Source organism: Liolophura sinensis, chromosome 2, assembly GCF_032854445.1.
Source record: "Liolophura sinensis isolate JHLJ2023 chromosome 2, CUHK_Ljap_v2, whole genome shotgun sequence".
NCBI classification, from domain to species: Eukaryota; Metazoa; Mollusca; class Polyplacophora; order Chitonida; family Chitonidae; genus Liolophura; species Liolophura sinensis.
Window position 1 is genome coordinate 3,634,038 of NC_088296.1, and position 17,378 is coordinate 3,651,415.

The 17,378-nt window shown below is 40.6% G+C and overlaps 1 protein-coding gene across 3 annotated transcripts in view; it reads left to right on the forward strand.

Moving 5' to 3' along the window:
- Positions 1–231: 231 nt before the first annotated feature.
- Positions 232–17,378, forward strand: part of LOC135462740 (probable nuclear hormone receptor HR3) — a 58,791-nt gene continuing 41,644 nt past the window's right edge. For all 3 annotated transcript variants that reach the window (XM_064739971.1, XM_064739972.1, XM_064739973.1), the window contains exon 1: positions 232–335. In XM_064739971.1, the coding sequence (XP_064596041.1) occupies positions 317–335 (19 nt within the window). In that variant the 5' untranslated portion in view covers positions 232–316. The remainder of the gene's footprint in view (positions 336–17,378) is intronic.

Here is a 17,378-nt window from a genome sequence, read left to right on the forward strand (position 1 = left end):
ACATCCTGCACGTCGCCTGCTTTATTGTATTATGCCATTTAGAGCCACGTACTCCGGGACTTTTTCTTCAAGCTTTAATAAATCCATCCCGACTTGCACGACCCGTGCTTCGCGTCAAGCAAAATAGAACGCAGAAAACCAACAGGTGCCCGCTTTGCACAAGGTCGCGCAATGGTAATATATGATAATTTATGCTAATGAGATGCGCTGACCTGCTCCAGAACCGCTGGAGTTATTTTTATCCGCAACGAATGGTGTAGGATCGAGGTCGATTTGGGCGACTTTTTGGAAACGACTTGATGAGGAGACCTAGAGAATGTCAGGAGACATGAAAGGTAAGTGGACAGGGGTCAGGCTTTTGGGGAGTCATTGCCTGGTTTTCAGCGAAGTCCGCGTTGTTTGAGCTGCCTACGTGTTTGGTCCGTAATGGCGGTAAAAGTCCAATCCATGTGTGAACTGAGAGAGTTGTGTGGGGATCGCCGAACTAACTCCGGGAGTTTTCCCTCCCGCTCCGACCCCACTCTCCAATAAGCTGCGTTCTACTGGCATATTTTCAAACTTGGTCGTCGACCTAGAGTCGTTGCCGTTAGAGATGTCTCACGTGTGTGAACTAGTTAGCTAGTGTTGACAATATGGTTGTTGCAGGGATGTGAGGGGGGAGGGGAGGTAGGCTGTCAGCACAGCCGGAGCACGGACCGCGCAGAAAGCTGCGGGCACTTGTCCCCATCTCCCCGACACACCCCCTATAAAAACCTACCCTCGTCAGGTTGCACTTTTAGAGCTGTTCAGCACTTCTGTAGTGTTGTGTCATCATGTTGACTTTACGGGGATGTTCGGATTATGGTGGGTCACCAACGGCACCAGTCTAAAGTCTACTTTCAAACTTACTTTAAAAGTGAAACTGGTCAAGTGGTCAGGACCCTCATCCCCCACTCCCCACCCCCACCCCCTCAACTTCCTCTAAGACCACAGTGGTTGTTCAATGCAGTTCAATGTATGCTCAACCTTTTGTACTGTGATGGGTTGGAGCTTTATCATTGACAGCAGATTAAGCCCATACTCTGATGTGTGGCTCAGGGTTTATCAACAGGCATACATTTTAAGTACATGTCCACTTTACCATACATATCCCCACTTGTTCTGGTGCTTTATTAAATGAACCGAACTGCTTCATATGGACACACAACACATCTGATTTAATTAATTGTAAAGTAAAAAATAAGATATACAACCATGTAGTTTTCAAACACAAATTTAAAAGAAATAGACAACAAATATTATAGCCTGAGTTATTTATGAATATGTTTGTAAGTAGACCTAAACGGTCACAGACATCTTGTTCTATTGTGCTTAGTAACTATGAAGTAACATAATTAGGAGCACTTACAAGGCCATGTGATGAGCCATGTCCGAGCAACTGGAATTATGATGTCACTTAACTTGTACCCCATGTACACACATGAATGGTTAAAAGGCAAAACAGAGTTTGGGTGACTTGAGCAGAAAACAGTGGGACCTCGGGTTATAGAAATAATGGCCTCTGATTGCTTAAAACTGAGCACAAAACAAAGCTTTTGTTTCGATGTGTGCAATTTTGGTTACATTGAACTGCGATAGCTCGATAGTGCAACATCTCAAAACTAGAAAGTTATGCTTTTTATTCTTCCTGTGGGGTACCTTATCTGTACACATACATTTGGCCAAAAGTTGTCTTTTCTGTTAACCGTGGAGACCCTAGATCCGGATTATCCTCTGTGTATGGTTAAGGTATTTTTGAAATAACTTCGAAAATTGTTGAACTGAAAGTGTTGACTTTGTGCATAGAATAAAATTCACAATACAGAATGGCTATTGTGTAGCGGTGCAGTAGAAATGCCACAGGACAAACATGTGATTTGGACATTCATTCTACTGTCATTCTATAGTATCATATTACTTGTAATGCTATCAGCTTCTTGTAGTTTTCTTCTGTTTCTGTACAATGCTATCTTCTTACATGTAGAGCTCTCAGAAAAGCAGGGCTGGAATAAATCATTTTGTCCATCAGTCTGTGAGTTGGTCAGAATTTTGACATCATACTGTTTAACATGGGCAGCCATTCATTGAACAAGGTTCAGCATGAAGGGGATAGTGCAACGACTGGTTGACCCGTATCAGTATAATGACTCAGGCGGTGTGGCTTACTCGCCTTTGGTCAGGCGTTTCAGTGAAGCAGCGCTAGATAAAAGAGCAGTGGAAATCTGTCCTGCGACACGGAGGCACATTACATACACCCTAAGGATTCCTTCGTCGTCATATGACTGAAAAATTGTGCGACATAAAACCCCAATCACTGACTCACTCACTCACTCATTTAACGAGGGGTCCGAGTGCAAGACGACCTTAACTTCCATCCAGATGATGCAGCTGTTGTGTAGTTGGGCTTCTTTTACCTGAGCAACTTATGCATTTTTCCACCTATTCGTTGATTCAGTGTGATGAAATTAATTGCACAGGTGTACTTACCACCTTGCTTAGGCAGCTGAAGTGGAATATTTGTAATGCCACTGATAACCCTCAGCAGCATCAAAATGAATACAGTATCATTGCCGTACAGTAGCTTTTCACACTGTTCAATGAGTGGATGAATGAATGAATGACTGATTATGGGTTAATGCCACATTGGCAATTTTTGGCCATGTCATGGCGACTGACTCTGTTGAATGTTTATTACTATGAGTGAGTGAGTGAGTGCTTGGGGTTTAACGTCGTACTCAATGGTTGAGCGTGAGTGAGTGAGTGAGTGAGTGCTTGGGGTTTAACGTCGTACTCAATGGTTGAGTGTGAGTGAGTGAGTGCTTGGGGTTTAACGTCGTACTCAATGGTTGAGCGTGAGTGAGTGAGTGAGTGAGTGCTTGGGGTTTAACGTCGTACTCAGCAGTTTTTCCGTCATATGACGATGATCTTTTTATGAAGATACGATAAACTTGGCATAACATTTAAGTTTATACCTACCACAGTACGCTAAATCTTCAACAGATTTGACCAGTAAAGCATATCTTTCAGTGTAATATGAAAAACAAAATTTTTTAGATTTTGAAAAATAAAGTGTGTTGTTTAGGTAAGGGCACATGAGCTTTTAATGTAATTTGAAAACAAAGTTCATTGGATTTTGAAGAGCTCATGTGAACTTCACAGAAATGATATAATAACCTGTCCAGATTGGGTAACATTAGAATAGGTGTTAACAAAACCGAAGCAAGTTTTTGGTAAGATATTTATAGCCGAGAGTGAAAAGTTTTACAACCGCTGTCGATGATGATTTGTAACTTGCCATCTCTATTTTGTTACAGAAAGGGCGATGGCCACAGTGCAAACTTTTTGTGATCACTTTGCCAACATTACTGATCATTTTGCCAACTTTACTGATCACTTTGCCAACTTTACTGATCACTTTGCCAACTTCACCAATGATTTTAGTCTGCAGTGGTTCTGGTAATCACCTGCCTGCCTATCTAAGTGATGCATGTATTCAGTATTGCATTGTGTAACAGTTGATGACATAAACACTCCACACTTTTGGTAACTTTTACCAGCTGTGTCTATCAATGAGTGTATGAACACTTATTAAAGATTACTTTACCAACATTTTGGAGACTTTTCCAACATGTTTTTTTCTGAACAATGTTATGACTCCACCAACATTGTAGTATGTATTAACAGTATTTTGTATTACTTTGTTAACTTTCCAGGCCTAGTGGGAAGATCTGTAAACAACCTGCAGATGATCCTCCCCCCCCCCCAATCCCCCACCCCGGTTTCCTCCCACAACAATGCCTTGGTCATATATGTGAAATATTCTTGAGTACAGTGTAAAAACACCAGTCAGATAAATAAATATTACTTTGTTACATGTAACAGTGTTGATGACATAACCAAAACTCATTGCTAACTTTTCCAACTTTAGTGATAACTTAACCGACGTTTTGATGATAGTCGTAGATGGTTGGTTTACCATGTGTGGTAATTACTTAGTGTATTAGATCATAGATGGCTACTTCAGCAAGTGTAGTGATGATTTGATGAAATGGTTGGTTTACCAAACACTTTATGAAGTTTGATGATTTGACTGGAATGGATGGTTACTTTGCCAGGTCTGATGATGATTTGACTGGATTTGATGGTTGATTTGCCAATCCTTATGACTTGACTGGATTAGATGGTTACTTTACCAAGCCTGACAATGACTTGACTGGATTAAATGGTTGCTTTACCAAAGTTTGATGATGACTTGACTGGATGTGATGGTTGCTTCGCCAATCCTGATGACTTGACAGGATTAGATGGTTACTTTACCAATCGTGTCTGATGATGACTTGACAGGATTAGATGGTTACTTTACCAATCGTGTCTGATGATGACTTGACAGGATTAGATGGTTACTTTACCAATCCTGTCTGATGATGACTTGACTGGACTAGATGGTTACTTTACCCAGTATGATGACTTGACTGGATTAGATGGTTACTTTACCAAGTCTGTGGGTGACTTGACTGGATTAAATGGTTGCTTTACCAAGCCTGTAGGTGACTTGACTGGATTAAATGGTTACTTTTTGGCTGATGTTGCCTTGGCTGGATTAGATGGTTACTTTGCAAGTCTGATGATACCTGGACTTAATTAGATGGTAACTTTGCCAATCGTGTCTGATGATGACTTGACTGGATTGGATGGTTACTTTACCAGTCGTGTCTGATGATGACTTGACTGGATTGGATGGTTACTTTACCAATCCTGTCTGATGACTTGACTTGATTAGATAGTTACTTTACCAGTCTTGTCTGATGATGACTTGACTGGATTGGATGGTTACTTTACCAATCGTGTCTGATGATGACTTGACTGGATTAAATGGTTACTTTACCAATCGTGTCTGATGATGACTTGACTGGATTAAATGGTTACTTTACCAATCATGTCTGATGATGACTTGACTGGATTAGATGGTTAATAGGTTTTTGAGGAAAGTGTTTAAGACCGCAACACCTTCCCTTTCCACCCTCCCCGCCCCTGCCCACCTCCCAAACCATGACTATGGATATACCTGTACGCTGACTTTGTGGATGTACATGTACACTGGCTCCATGGACGTACATGTACACTGGCTCCGTGGACGTACCTGTGCACTAGCTCTGTGGACATACCTGTGCACTGGTTCCGTGGATGTACCTGTGCACTGGCTTCGTGGACGTACCTGTGCGCTGGCTCCGTGGACGTACATGTGTGCTGGCTGTGTGGACGTACATGTGCACTGGCTCCGTGGACGTACATGTACACTGGCTCCGTGGCCGTACATGAACACTGGCTCCGTGGACGTGCATGTACACTGGCTCCGTGGACGTACATGTACACTGGCTCCGTGGACGTACATGTGCACTGGCTCCGTGGAAGTACATATGCACTGGCTCCGTGGACGTGCATGTACACTGGCTCCGTGGATGTGCATGTACACTGGCTCCGTGGACGTACATGAACACTGGCTTCGTGGACGTACATGTACACTGGCTCCGTGGACGTACATGAACACTGGCTCCGTGGACGTACATGTACACTGGCTCCGTGGACGTACATGTACACTGGCTCCGTGGACGTACCTGTACACTGGCTCCGTGGACGTACATGAACGCTGGCTCCGTGGACGTACATGAACGCTGGCTCCGTGGACGTACATGTACACTGGCTCCGTGGACGTACATGTACACTGGCTCCGTGGACGTACATGTACACTGGCTCGGTGGACGTACATGTACACTGGCTCCGTGGACGTACATGTACACTGGCTCCGTGGACGTGCATGTACACTGGCTCCGTGGACGTGCATGTGCACTGGCTCCGTGGACGTGCATGTGCACTGGCTTCGTGGACGTACATGTGCACTGGCTCCGTGGACCTACATGTGCACTGGCTCCGTGGACGTACATGTGCACTGGCTCCGTGGACGTACATGTGCACTGGCTCCGTGGACGTGCATGTACACTGGCTCCGTGGACGTGCATGTACACTGGCTCCGTGGACGTACATGTGCACTGGCTCCGTGGACGTACATGTACACTGGCTCCGTGGACGTACATCCCCCGGCTCTGTGGATATACACTTGTGTATCTTTTATCAGTATGACCCTGTGCATGGATCATATTACCCAGTGTGCTGTCACCATGTTCGCAGTAGATTTCAGTTTGTATTTAATGTAATGTAAATATTATGGGTGTAAACACAAGGTTTTTTTTTTTTTTAATTCAGCTGTGACTGAGTGGAGGACAGAGTTATGGGATCTCAGGACTCTGGATTTGTTGTTGTTAGCATTTGGAGCTTGTGTGACGTGGGCAGAACAAAATCTAGAGCTATTTTAGTCCTGTGAAATGTTTGGGCTCCCAAACTGCTGGATGCCCTTACCACATGTACATGTCAGCAAGCTGTATTAGAACTACCAAGTAAATTCAACATAGAGGTGATGGATTACCACAGTTTTCATACAAATTTTCTTTCTTTCATTCACAGATTTAAAACAAGATCTCAGAAAGCATCATGTTGAGTAGCATTTTGTAGAATCACCTGTAAAGTTTGGGATCAGAATCTTGAAATTTCTAGATACACTGTATGGCCAAGGACTCAGTTGTTCAAAAGTGTAATAGCTAATACTGGTATTAAGTCAAATTTTGTAATTAGAATCAACAGCTAATACAGTTGGCCAAAGTCTAAAATAAAACAGCAGTAGCAATTCATATTTAATATGCAATTGTATTGAGGCTTAGTACAGAATTGAAGACCTGGTTTAAGGTTAAATCTGATATTAAGTCTTCAAAAAGTTTTGAAGAACAGGCTCTTGTGTGTGAAGAAGTTGAACAGTTGGCATACGTATCTGCGTAAGGCAATCACAGTACGATTCATATTCCAGATCACTACAACTTTTGACAAGTTGATAGATTGTTCCAAACCTGGAAATATTTTTAACTACTGTATGAGTTGGTGTCGGACACAATGGAATCTCCAAGATGTTCACAATATTAAAAAAAAGTCCGATGTTATTTTTGTCACGTACCAAACGGTGGGCCCATGTTGAAATCCTATTTGGCACAGGAATTGTCCTACTGTAACAGACGCAGGACTTGTCCTACCGTAACAGGCACAGGACTTGTCCTACTGTAACAGGCACAGGACTTGTCCTACCGTAACAGGCACAGGACTTGTCCTACCGTAACAGGCACAGGATGTACAGTCCTACCCGACACGGCAGTCCTACCATAACAGGCACAGGACTTGTCCTAGTGCTTGTGTGTATTTCCAAACTTGGTGTTCACCTGGATAGTGGCAGACAGGAGTTTAATTTCAAGACACATCAGTAAAATTATCATTGACTATACAGTTGTCTGAACGAGCTGAACGAGAGAGCTGAGTAAAGGATAAATAAGGAGCGAAATACAGGAGAAATAAGCAGCGGAGGACAGGATAAGCAAAAAGCTGATGGGATAAGCAAGGAGCAGAGGACAGGGTAAGCAAGGAGCAGAGGACAGGATAAGCAAGGAGCAGAGGAAGGGATGAGCAAGGAGCAGAGGATCGGGGGATGGGTTAGGCAAGGAGCAGAGGACGGGATAAGCAAGGAGCAGAGGACAGGGTAAGCAGGGAGCAGAAGAAGAATTAGCAAGGAGCGGAGGAAGGGATGAGCAAGGAGCAGAGGAGCAGGGGATGGGTTAAGTAAGGAGCGGAGGATGGGTTAAGCAAGGAGTGGAGGACGGGATAAACAAGGAGCTGAGGAAGAGGTGAACAAGGAGCTAGGGAAGGGATAAGCAAGGAGCGAAGTAAGGGATTTCAAGCATGGAGCTGAGGAAGGCTTAAATAATGAATTGAGTAAGGGATAAACAAGGAGCTGGGTAAGGGATAAACATGGCTGAGTAAGAGATAAACAAAGGTGTGACTAGGGGATAAACAAAGAGCTGGGTAAGGGATAAACATGGAGCGAAGGAAGAGATAAATAATGAACAAGGTTGTGAGTAAAAGATAAACAATTAGCTGAGTAAGGCTGTAAAGCCTTGTGTTTGGGTGCAACGAGCTGCATATCAAAATTTTGTACAATTTATATGATTTATGGAATTCGACACATGGTACAGTGTGGATGATGCACCAGACATGGAGCAACCTTACCTACGTTTCACAGGCCAAATTTATCAATTGAAATAATTAGCTACAATGAGCAGCAGGAATACCACGCTGAACCAGGGATACCATGATACCACGCTGAGCCAGGGATACCATGCTGAGCCAGGGATACCACGATACCACGCTGAGCAAGGGATACCATGCTGAGCCAGGGATACCACAATACCATGCTGAGCAAGGGATACCACTCTGAGCCAGGGATACCACGATACCATGCTGAGCAAGGGATACCACGCTGAGCCAGGGATACCACGATACCACGCTGCGCAAGGGATACCACGCTGCGCAAGGGATGCCACGCTGAGCAAGGGATACTACTCCAAGCAAGGGGTGCTATGCTGAGGGGACTATCAGTGGAAGTTCATAAGGGGTAGAGTAAGGAGGTTAATATCAGTGGAAGTTTTTAAGGGTTTGTGTATGGAGGTGACTATCAGTGGAAATTTGTAAGGGGTGGAGTAAGGAGGTGACTGTCAGTGGAAGTTTGTAAGAGGTGGAGTAAGGAGTTTCTATTAGTGAAAGTTTGTAAGGGGTGGAGTAAGGAGGTGACTGTCAGTGGAAGTTTGTAAGAGGTGGAGTAAGGAGTTTCTGTCAGTGGAAATTTGTAAGGGGTGGAGTAAGGAGGTGACTATCAGTGGAAGTTTGTAAGGGGTTGGGTAAGGAAGTGTAAGAAACTGAGTGAGCATAAATTTACAACTTGAATGTAAATGGAAATTTACTGGTTAAAATTCTTGTGTAATTTGTGTGGTCTTAAAAATTTTGTTTGAAATCTGATAAACGAAATTTGTGAATTAGCAAAGTGCTGTTACATCTATTTACCTATCTGACATCACATGATTTCCGATGTGCAGATATACGTTGTAGATATGCATGTATAGTGCTTCGCTGTATAGAACTTTCAGTTTCACTAGGGATTGATCACTTTCATTTTCTTTAGGAATCGATCACTTTCAGTTTTACTAGGAAAGGATCACTTTCAGTTTCACTAGGGATCGATCACTTTCTGTTTCACTGGGGATCGATCACATTCAGTTTTAGTAGGAATTGATCACTTTCATTTTCACTAGGGATCAATCTATTTGAGTTTCACAAGGGATCGATCACTCTCATTTTCAGTAGGGATCGATCACTTTCAGTTTCACTAGGGATCGATCACTTTCAGTTTCACTAGGGATCGATCACTTTCAGTTTCACTAGGGATCGATCACTTTCAGTTTTAGTAGGAATTGATCACTTTCATTTTCACTAGGGATTGATCACTTTCAGTTTCACTAGGGATTGATCACTTTCATATTCACTAGGGATCGATCACTTTCAGTTTTAGTAGGAATTGATCACTTTAATTTTCACTAGGGGTCGATAACTTTCAGTTTCACTAGGGATTGATCACTTTCATTTTCACTAGGGATTGATCACTTTCAGTTTCACTAGGGATCGATCACTTTCAGTTTCACAAGGGATCCAATCTGTTGACAAGTTAAAAGTTTAAAATTTGACATACTTTAACATTTTGTGAACATGTTGCGTTCCAGATCTGGTTAAGTATATGGAGATTTACTATTTGAATATGTACTTGTAGTTTTCATGTACACATGCATCTAGTAAAGAAAACAGACAGAGATCTTTAGAAACCGGGCTAGAGATTCAGAGTTGAGTGAATGTTCCATCAATCCAACAATCAGGCTCTCTCCCTTCTACGTATGCCAGAGTGTTATTTAATGTTGGCCAGATAGTGAAAAATGTTATTTGTGTCAGAAATGCGTAAATTTTGACGCTAAAATTGGGTATATAAGGCATTATGTTCCTTGTTTCTTAACATCCCCGGAAATTTTCGCCAAAATAAGCTAGTTAAAAGAGTGCGCAAATTAGAAAGCTGTATTTGCCCTTTTGAAATGTTTAACTGGCTCATGATAGAGAAAATTGAAATGATTTTCTCCCACAACAAATTAACGTGAACTGCCCCTCCAATCATGTCCTGTAGAGGGAGGGAAACGGAATTGCTTGTCAATCATGTTCTGTAGAGGGAGGGAAATGGAATTGCTGGTCGTGAGACATGTACAGGTATGGGGTTTAACTGAAGCAGGTGAAACTGACCTGGCTACTGATCAGTCTCTTCCTTACATTGAATACTCGTTCATCTGAACTTTGAACCCGACTCTAGTATAGATCAGATATCCGTTAACACACATGTAATACTACACTTTGCTCCAGGTATAGAGCCTGTATGTTCTTATGTGTGTCCAGGGGAGGGGGGGGGGGTGCAGTGCAGTGTACAGTACATAAAACTGTGGGTGGTTACAAAGGTGTGTGTCAACACAGTGCCTGCTGATGCCCCAAACAGACACGATCATGTCTTAGTCACTGAAAAACATCACGTGCACTTGTCCATAGGAGATAGTTAGGATTGAATCAGAAATTTAGTAACATTTGGTCATTTTGAAAATTCATGTGGGTCAAACAAAAAAACAAATAGCTGTGAATTAAATTCACACAGATGTATTAAGATTTAGCTGTAAGTTTTGGAACAGGGTTATTAAGTATTTTAATCATGCTTTCTTTCTGCCCTGCCATACACTGTACATGTGCATTGTGTAATCTGGCAATCCTTCAGCTGTACTGATACTATCTAGTAGCTGTCCTCTTGACCATTATTCATTATTATATAATAATAATAATAATATCTTTATTTAACGAAGGATGGTTTGAACGCGAAACTCCCCTTTTGCCATGCCCCTGGGTAATTCTTCTGGGTAAGGTTTTTGTGTGTTTGCAAGGTGTTAATTCAAGCATTTTTCGTAGGCATTATTCTTCGTAGACTGATAATAGTATGCTTGTGATGCCCTGAAATTGGTAAATTGGCCAATCCAACCAGTATACATCTAGTTTTGTCTCTAAAATCATGTTAAAACGTGCATAAATTGCACTGGAAATTCTTCTTTCATATCTGAAAAGGTTGAGGAATTAGGGAGGCTCACGTGGATTGAGATGTACCAAAAATGGAAATTGTGAGGAAAAACGAAAGTTAATAAAATATGGACTGGCTAAGTGTGACTTGTTTAAATTTACCAACAAAAGACAAAAATATGCCAAAAGGCAACACACAAAGTACATGTAATACTAAACGTACACGAAAAAACTGGAGAGGACAAGGTGACAGTTCAAGAATGAAGATTGGGATCAGGGGAGATAACTCTTCTAGGTTTTGAGCATTGGCAGGTACACTACATGTAAAGCTGAGCAGGGCGTAATTTAGTATTTGCAGTGATGTAAACTGCTATTTGCCTCACTGGGAGGGTAAAATAAATTAATCGCTTTCTTTAGATCAGAGATTTAAACAGACAAATCAGGGTGTTTCATTTGTAACATACAATGTAAATGTACATATTTTTTTGTACCAGGGTTATGTACCTGTGGTAGAATTTTTTTGAACAGTACATTGCTATTTCACCTAAAGTTTAACCTTTGTCAAGTGACATAGCCTGTTCATTTTGGGCGTTTTCTTCATGTTCATGTGGGCAGCCAAATCATTTTGGGGCACATTTTTCTTTCTTGTTTTTAAACGTCATCATCCGTTTAGTTGTTTTGGCCGGGAAGTCATTTTGGACACATTTTGGACAGTGGTCTCAATTTGGACACTTTTGTTATTTTGTACACCTACTTCGTAAAAATAAACAACCCAGAATTTGTTTGTTTCCAGAGCTGTATGTAGGATGTAAATACATAAGTACATTTTTGTGTACTTTTAAGCCAGGTGAGTGCCCTCCATTCTGACATCCATGTGTGTGAGGTGTGTTGTGTTGTCTGTAAAGAAAGCTGACTGCACTCCGGCTGTCCTGCGCATTCCAGACGTGTCAGATTCATGCTGCAGAGCACCATATATTACAGCCACTCAGTGTGAGCCCAATGCCCGATGAGTCGGCGCCGCACGCCAAATCAGTTTTCTGACAGTGAATAATAAAACGTGGATTGTTTCATTAACCTTTCTTCTACTAATTCATAATTGATTGGTGCATTTCAGTATCGATTACCTCAACTCCTGCTCCATGCACGGTTATCATCTCTATTGATTTTTATGAATCAGCTATTTTTTAGCTGATAACAGTTTCCTTTGTTTCCAGTCAAAGAGTTTTAATCCTTTTCACTACTTATCAGTCACCATGGAAGTTCCAGCTCGCTGTCCTGTTGATGTGGATTTTTTTTTTTTTATTTTGTTCACGTCCTATTTGGTATCATCAGTTTCCTATAAGGCCATCCGGAAAAAATTCTTTGTTGGGGGTATTTTAACCCTATCTGAAAAAATAGGGTTGGTCTGAAAGCAAATTTTTTCTCATTTGTTTATTTTTAATTCTTGCTAATAGGGAAATTAACATAGGCAGAGAAGAACATCCATCAAAAGTCAGATGATAACTTTAGGATAGGGCCCTTTTTTGGAGACTTTGGTCAGGTTCCTTTTAGCAGACATATTTTAATGATGTCCTTAGGGTGGATTATAGTGTAAGTGGAAAGTAGTAGTTCTGTCGCCATGGATGGTAGTAGTTCTGCCGCCATGGATAGTAGTTCTGTCGCCATGGATGGTAGTAGTTCTGTCGCCATGGATGGTAGTAGTTCTGCCGCCATGGATAGTAGTTCTGTCGCCATGGAGAGTAGTAGTTCTGTCGCCATGGATGGTAGTAGTTCTGTCGCCATGGATGGATAGTAGTACTGTCGCCATAGATGGTAGTGGTTGTGCCGCCATAGAATGCTCTTATGTCAGCATTTATTCTGTCAGTGTACACCCTCATGTTTGTGTGTTACCATGGCTGGTACACATAGTTCTGTTTCCATGGGTTTTATTTCTGTTAGAATTCCAGGTTTTAGTGTGAGCAGAGATTGTAGTTCTGTCGCCATAGAATGCTCTTATATCAGCATTTTTTCTGTCAGTGTACACCCTCATGTTTGTGTGTTACCATGGCTGGTACACATAGTTTTGTTTCCATGGGTTTTATTTCTGTTAGAATTCCAGGTTTTAGTGTGAGCAGAGATTGTAGTTCTGTCGCCATAGAATGCTCTTATATCAGCATTTATTCTGTCAGTGTACACCCTCATGTTTGTGTGTTACCATGGCTGGTACACATAGTTCTGTTTCCATGGGTTTTATTTCTGTTAGAATTCCAGGTTTTAGTGTGAGCAGAGATTGTAGTTCTGTCGCCATAGAATGCTCTTATATCAGCATTTATTCTGTCAGTGTACACCCTCATGTTTGTGTGTTACCATGGCTGGTACACATAGTTCTGTTTCCATGGGTTTTATTTCTGTTAGAATTCCAGGTTTTAGTGTGAGCAGAGATTGTAGTTCTGTCGCCATAGAATGCTCTTATATCAGCATTTATTCTGTCAGTGTACACCCTCATGTTTGTGTGTTACCATGGCTGGTACACATAGTTCTGTTTCCATGGGTTTTATTTCTGTTAGGATTCCAGGTTTTAGTGTGAGCAGAGATTGTAGTTCTGTCGCCATAGAATGCTCTTATATCAGCATTTATTCTGTCAGTGTACACCCTCATGTTTGTGTGTTACCATGGCTGGTACACATAGTTCTGTTTCCATGGGTTTTATTTCTGTTAGAATTCCGGTTTCTAGTGTGAGCAGAGATTGTAGTTCTGTCGCCATAGAATGCTCTTATATCAGCATTTATTCTGTCAGTGTACACCCTCATGTTTGTGTGTTACCATGACTGGTACACATAGTTTTGTTTTGTTAGAGTAGAGATTGTAGTTCTGTCACCTTGGATTCCTTTCCACCAGCCAGGGCTGTTTTTCTCCCTCACAATGGTTTTTCTTCTAGAATGAATTGTTTTTCTTCTAGAATGAATTGTTTTTCTTCTAGAATGAATTGTTTGTGACCATTCTTTTAGAATTAATTGTTTTTTCTATTAGAATGATTTGGCGTTCCTGTTTGAATGAGTTGTTTTGCTACATGTATTTATAGGAGAGGTTGGTTTTCTGTTTAAGTGGGTTGTTTTTCTGTTAAAATAGGTTGTTTTTCTGTTAAAATGAATTTTTTCTGTGCAAATGAATTTGTCTCTGAGTATGAATTACTATTCCTGTTGGAATGAATTGTTTTTGTACATATATTTGTAGAATGGGTCATTCTAGTATTGTGTAATAATAATAAAATAAATGAATTTGTATGTGTATTTGAGTGTATTTGATTGTCATTAAGGTTAAATACACACACACACGGAGATCTTTGTGGTAATTCATTGTCTTGGTGAAAGCCAAATGTCAAATTTGCCCTTAGCATGTTTCCAGAGGAAAATAAGGATATGGATTTTGTTTAAAAAGTCAAACAATTAAGGTCTCTTAATTGAAGGTGATACATTGCTGTGAGAAGGAATTTTTTTTTCTATTAGAATGAATTGGATTTTCTGTTGACGAGTTGTTTTGCTAATTATCGAATGAGCCATTTTGTGTTCAAATGAATTGTTTTTCTCTTGCTGAATGTTTTCTGTCGCAGTGATGTCATTCTAGTTTTGGGCAATTAGGATAATAAATTTGTCTAGTATATCATGTATTATTTTGATAATCACGGAGGTTAAATGCATGATGTACGTGCATTCCAGTGTCATGGAGAAAGTGAAATTCTAGGTTCGTCTGCTCAGGCTTGTGTTCAAGAGGTTATTATAAGGATTTTTTAAAAAAAATTAATCAAACAATTAAGGTTTCTTGACGGAGACACATTAACATGCAGTTGTGCATTATACATGTGTGCCTACTTATACATGTCCAGAGCCATCACTGCCAGGAGATTATGTGGGTGGGTTTCTGCTGCCCCTGCAAGCAGTTTGCCAGTTGACCCTAGAGGTCAGGTCATGGTAGACTTACATAAGCAGTTAGCTGGCAGTGGTCAGATGACCAGCAGATGACCTCAGTGTCCAGTCACTGACCTTTGGTTCACCGCTCCCAGGCTGAATGTTTAGACAGCAGTGTCACAGGTTTTACATCAGCTGCAGATTGCGCCAGCAGTGTGCGCTGCACTGGGCTGTACTGTACCGTAAATACCTGATCAATAACGCGGGATATTAGTTTGGAGTGGACGTTAATGTTTAGTGTTGAGTGGGATATTTGTGTGGGCACGTCACAGTTCACTGAACAAGGGCCGCATGTGGTTGTGTGTATACCAATCTGCAAGAAAACCTGAACCGCAGTCCTTTACATGAACACGTAGGCACATCTCTACATACACACTGTACATGTACATGTGTTCTGGTGTTTATTTTTTCTCTCTCTGTGGATAATATTCAAGGTGCAAATTTAAAAAAGATAATATTACCATATAAATAAGCCATATTTAGAGCCAGTTTCTGGAAAATGTTTGGGCTCCCAAACTAATCATGGTGTATTAAAACTAACAAGTAAGTTGAACAAAACGATGATGGTTAACCAATCAGTGGTGAAGTTCCCCTCCAAATTTCTTTCATTCACAGACTTCAACCTCTAAGCCTGGTTTCCTTCCAGCAAAATGTTTTGTCGTCATCTTGTAAATGAATGATTCTTAAGTATAATGTAAAACACCAATCAGATAAGTAAATAAATAAAAGCTCTAAGCATCGTTTTGAGTTCCATTGTATGGAAATTCCCCTCACCTTTAAAGTTTGATATCAGAACCTTACTTTTTTTCGCTGTGGGTTGATATGTTCATGTACTTGTGCAAGAACAGACTTTTCAAAAGTCACTTCCATTACAGGACATATCCATTTTGCCAAAACATTGCGTACAAAACAATTTTTACATGCTTACCCTACATTTGTACTGTTCTGCTCTGTGCCCATTAGTGCACACCCTGTAGCCCATTAGTGCACACCCTGTAACCCATTAAGGAAACACGAAAAATCATGAACATTTTGAGTTACCACCTCAAGCAACTATCCTTATGTGACCTAAAAAACAAACAAACAAACAAACAAACAAAAGTGTAATCTGCTTCATTATAATTCTTTTATATTTGGACTTAAAAGTAACATCTATATTTCATAAGAAAATAGTTCATTGCATTATTTAATTCACATGTACATGTAGTAAAGACATGTAAGAAATTAATATAATTTTCATAACTTCTCCAAATCAGCAAATGTCAAATCTGCATGTATTATAAAGTTTATATTTTTGATTATTGCTTGATGCCATGCTTCCGAATTTTCACACTATTATAATGGCAGCCAGGTTTTTTTGTCGTTGAGGGAACCAGAGTGCCTTAATTAAACCATCGGCCTTTGGCAAGTTACTGACAAACTTTCCTTATGACTGTTCTAATGATTGGATAATTATGGTTGACCGCTTTTGGCAATATTGCAGCGATTTTTGTGGCGGCCTTTGGAAGTTTGATTGAATGAATGACCTTGGCTTAGCACCACTTTGGAAGTTTGATTGAATGAATGACCTTGGCTTAGCACCACTTTGGAAGTTTGATTGAATGAATGACCTTGGCTTAGCACCACTTTGGCAGTTTCGCAGCCACGTTGTGGTGACCTTTGACTGTTGGATATACACTGTACAGATTTGCATTCCATATTGGTAAATGAATATGTACACTTATAGAAAGAAATATAACTTTTTACTGTTTCAAGACATTTATAATAGTGCCCTAAAATGGAATGAATATAGAATTGAAAATCCATCTTATACCATGTCTGATCTTAATTTTTGTTTGTGATTTTCCTGGTTTTCAAGGATTTCCATTGGCATAAATATGTCTCTAAAGGAAACAATTGCTGGCACAGTCTACCTTTTCTACAAATTCAATTAGTTTTAGTTTCATTTTTAAACCTTCCATCGAAATTGAAGTTAAGTTAAAAAAGTTAAAGTTAAAATGGCATAGCCTTAACGATATCAGCCCTTGCTGGTTACGGTAGTTAGATTGTTTTTATTGAGTGGGGAAGAGTGAACGATTAAACTTTAATGTGAACAATCACTTTCCTGGAGTACTCATACAGTATTGTTCTACCATGCACATTAATTTGAACGACGTCTGTATGCCTGTGTCTCTGAAGTTACACAACACGAACATAGTGAATTTCCTGACTACTGTTCATCCAACTGCAATGCCCTACCTTTGTGTGTACATGTACATGTACATGTATTTTTTGCTTTTCTCCAGTGCTGTGAAATATCCAGAACATCGACCCATTATGGCCATGTCTTTGAAAGGTAAA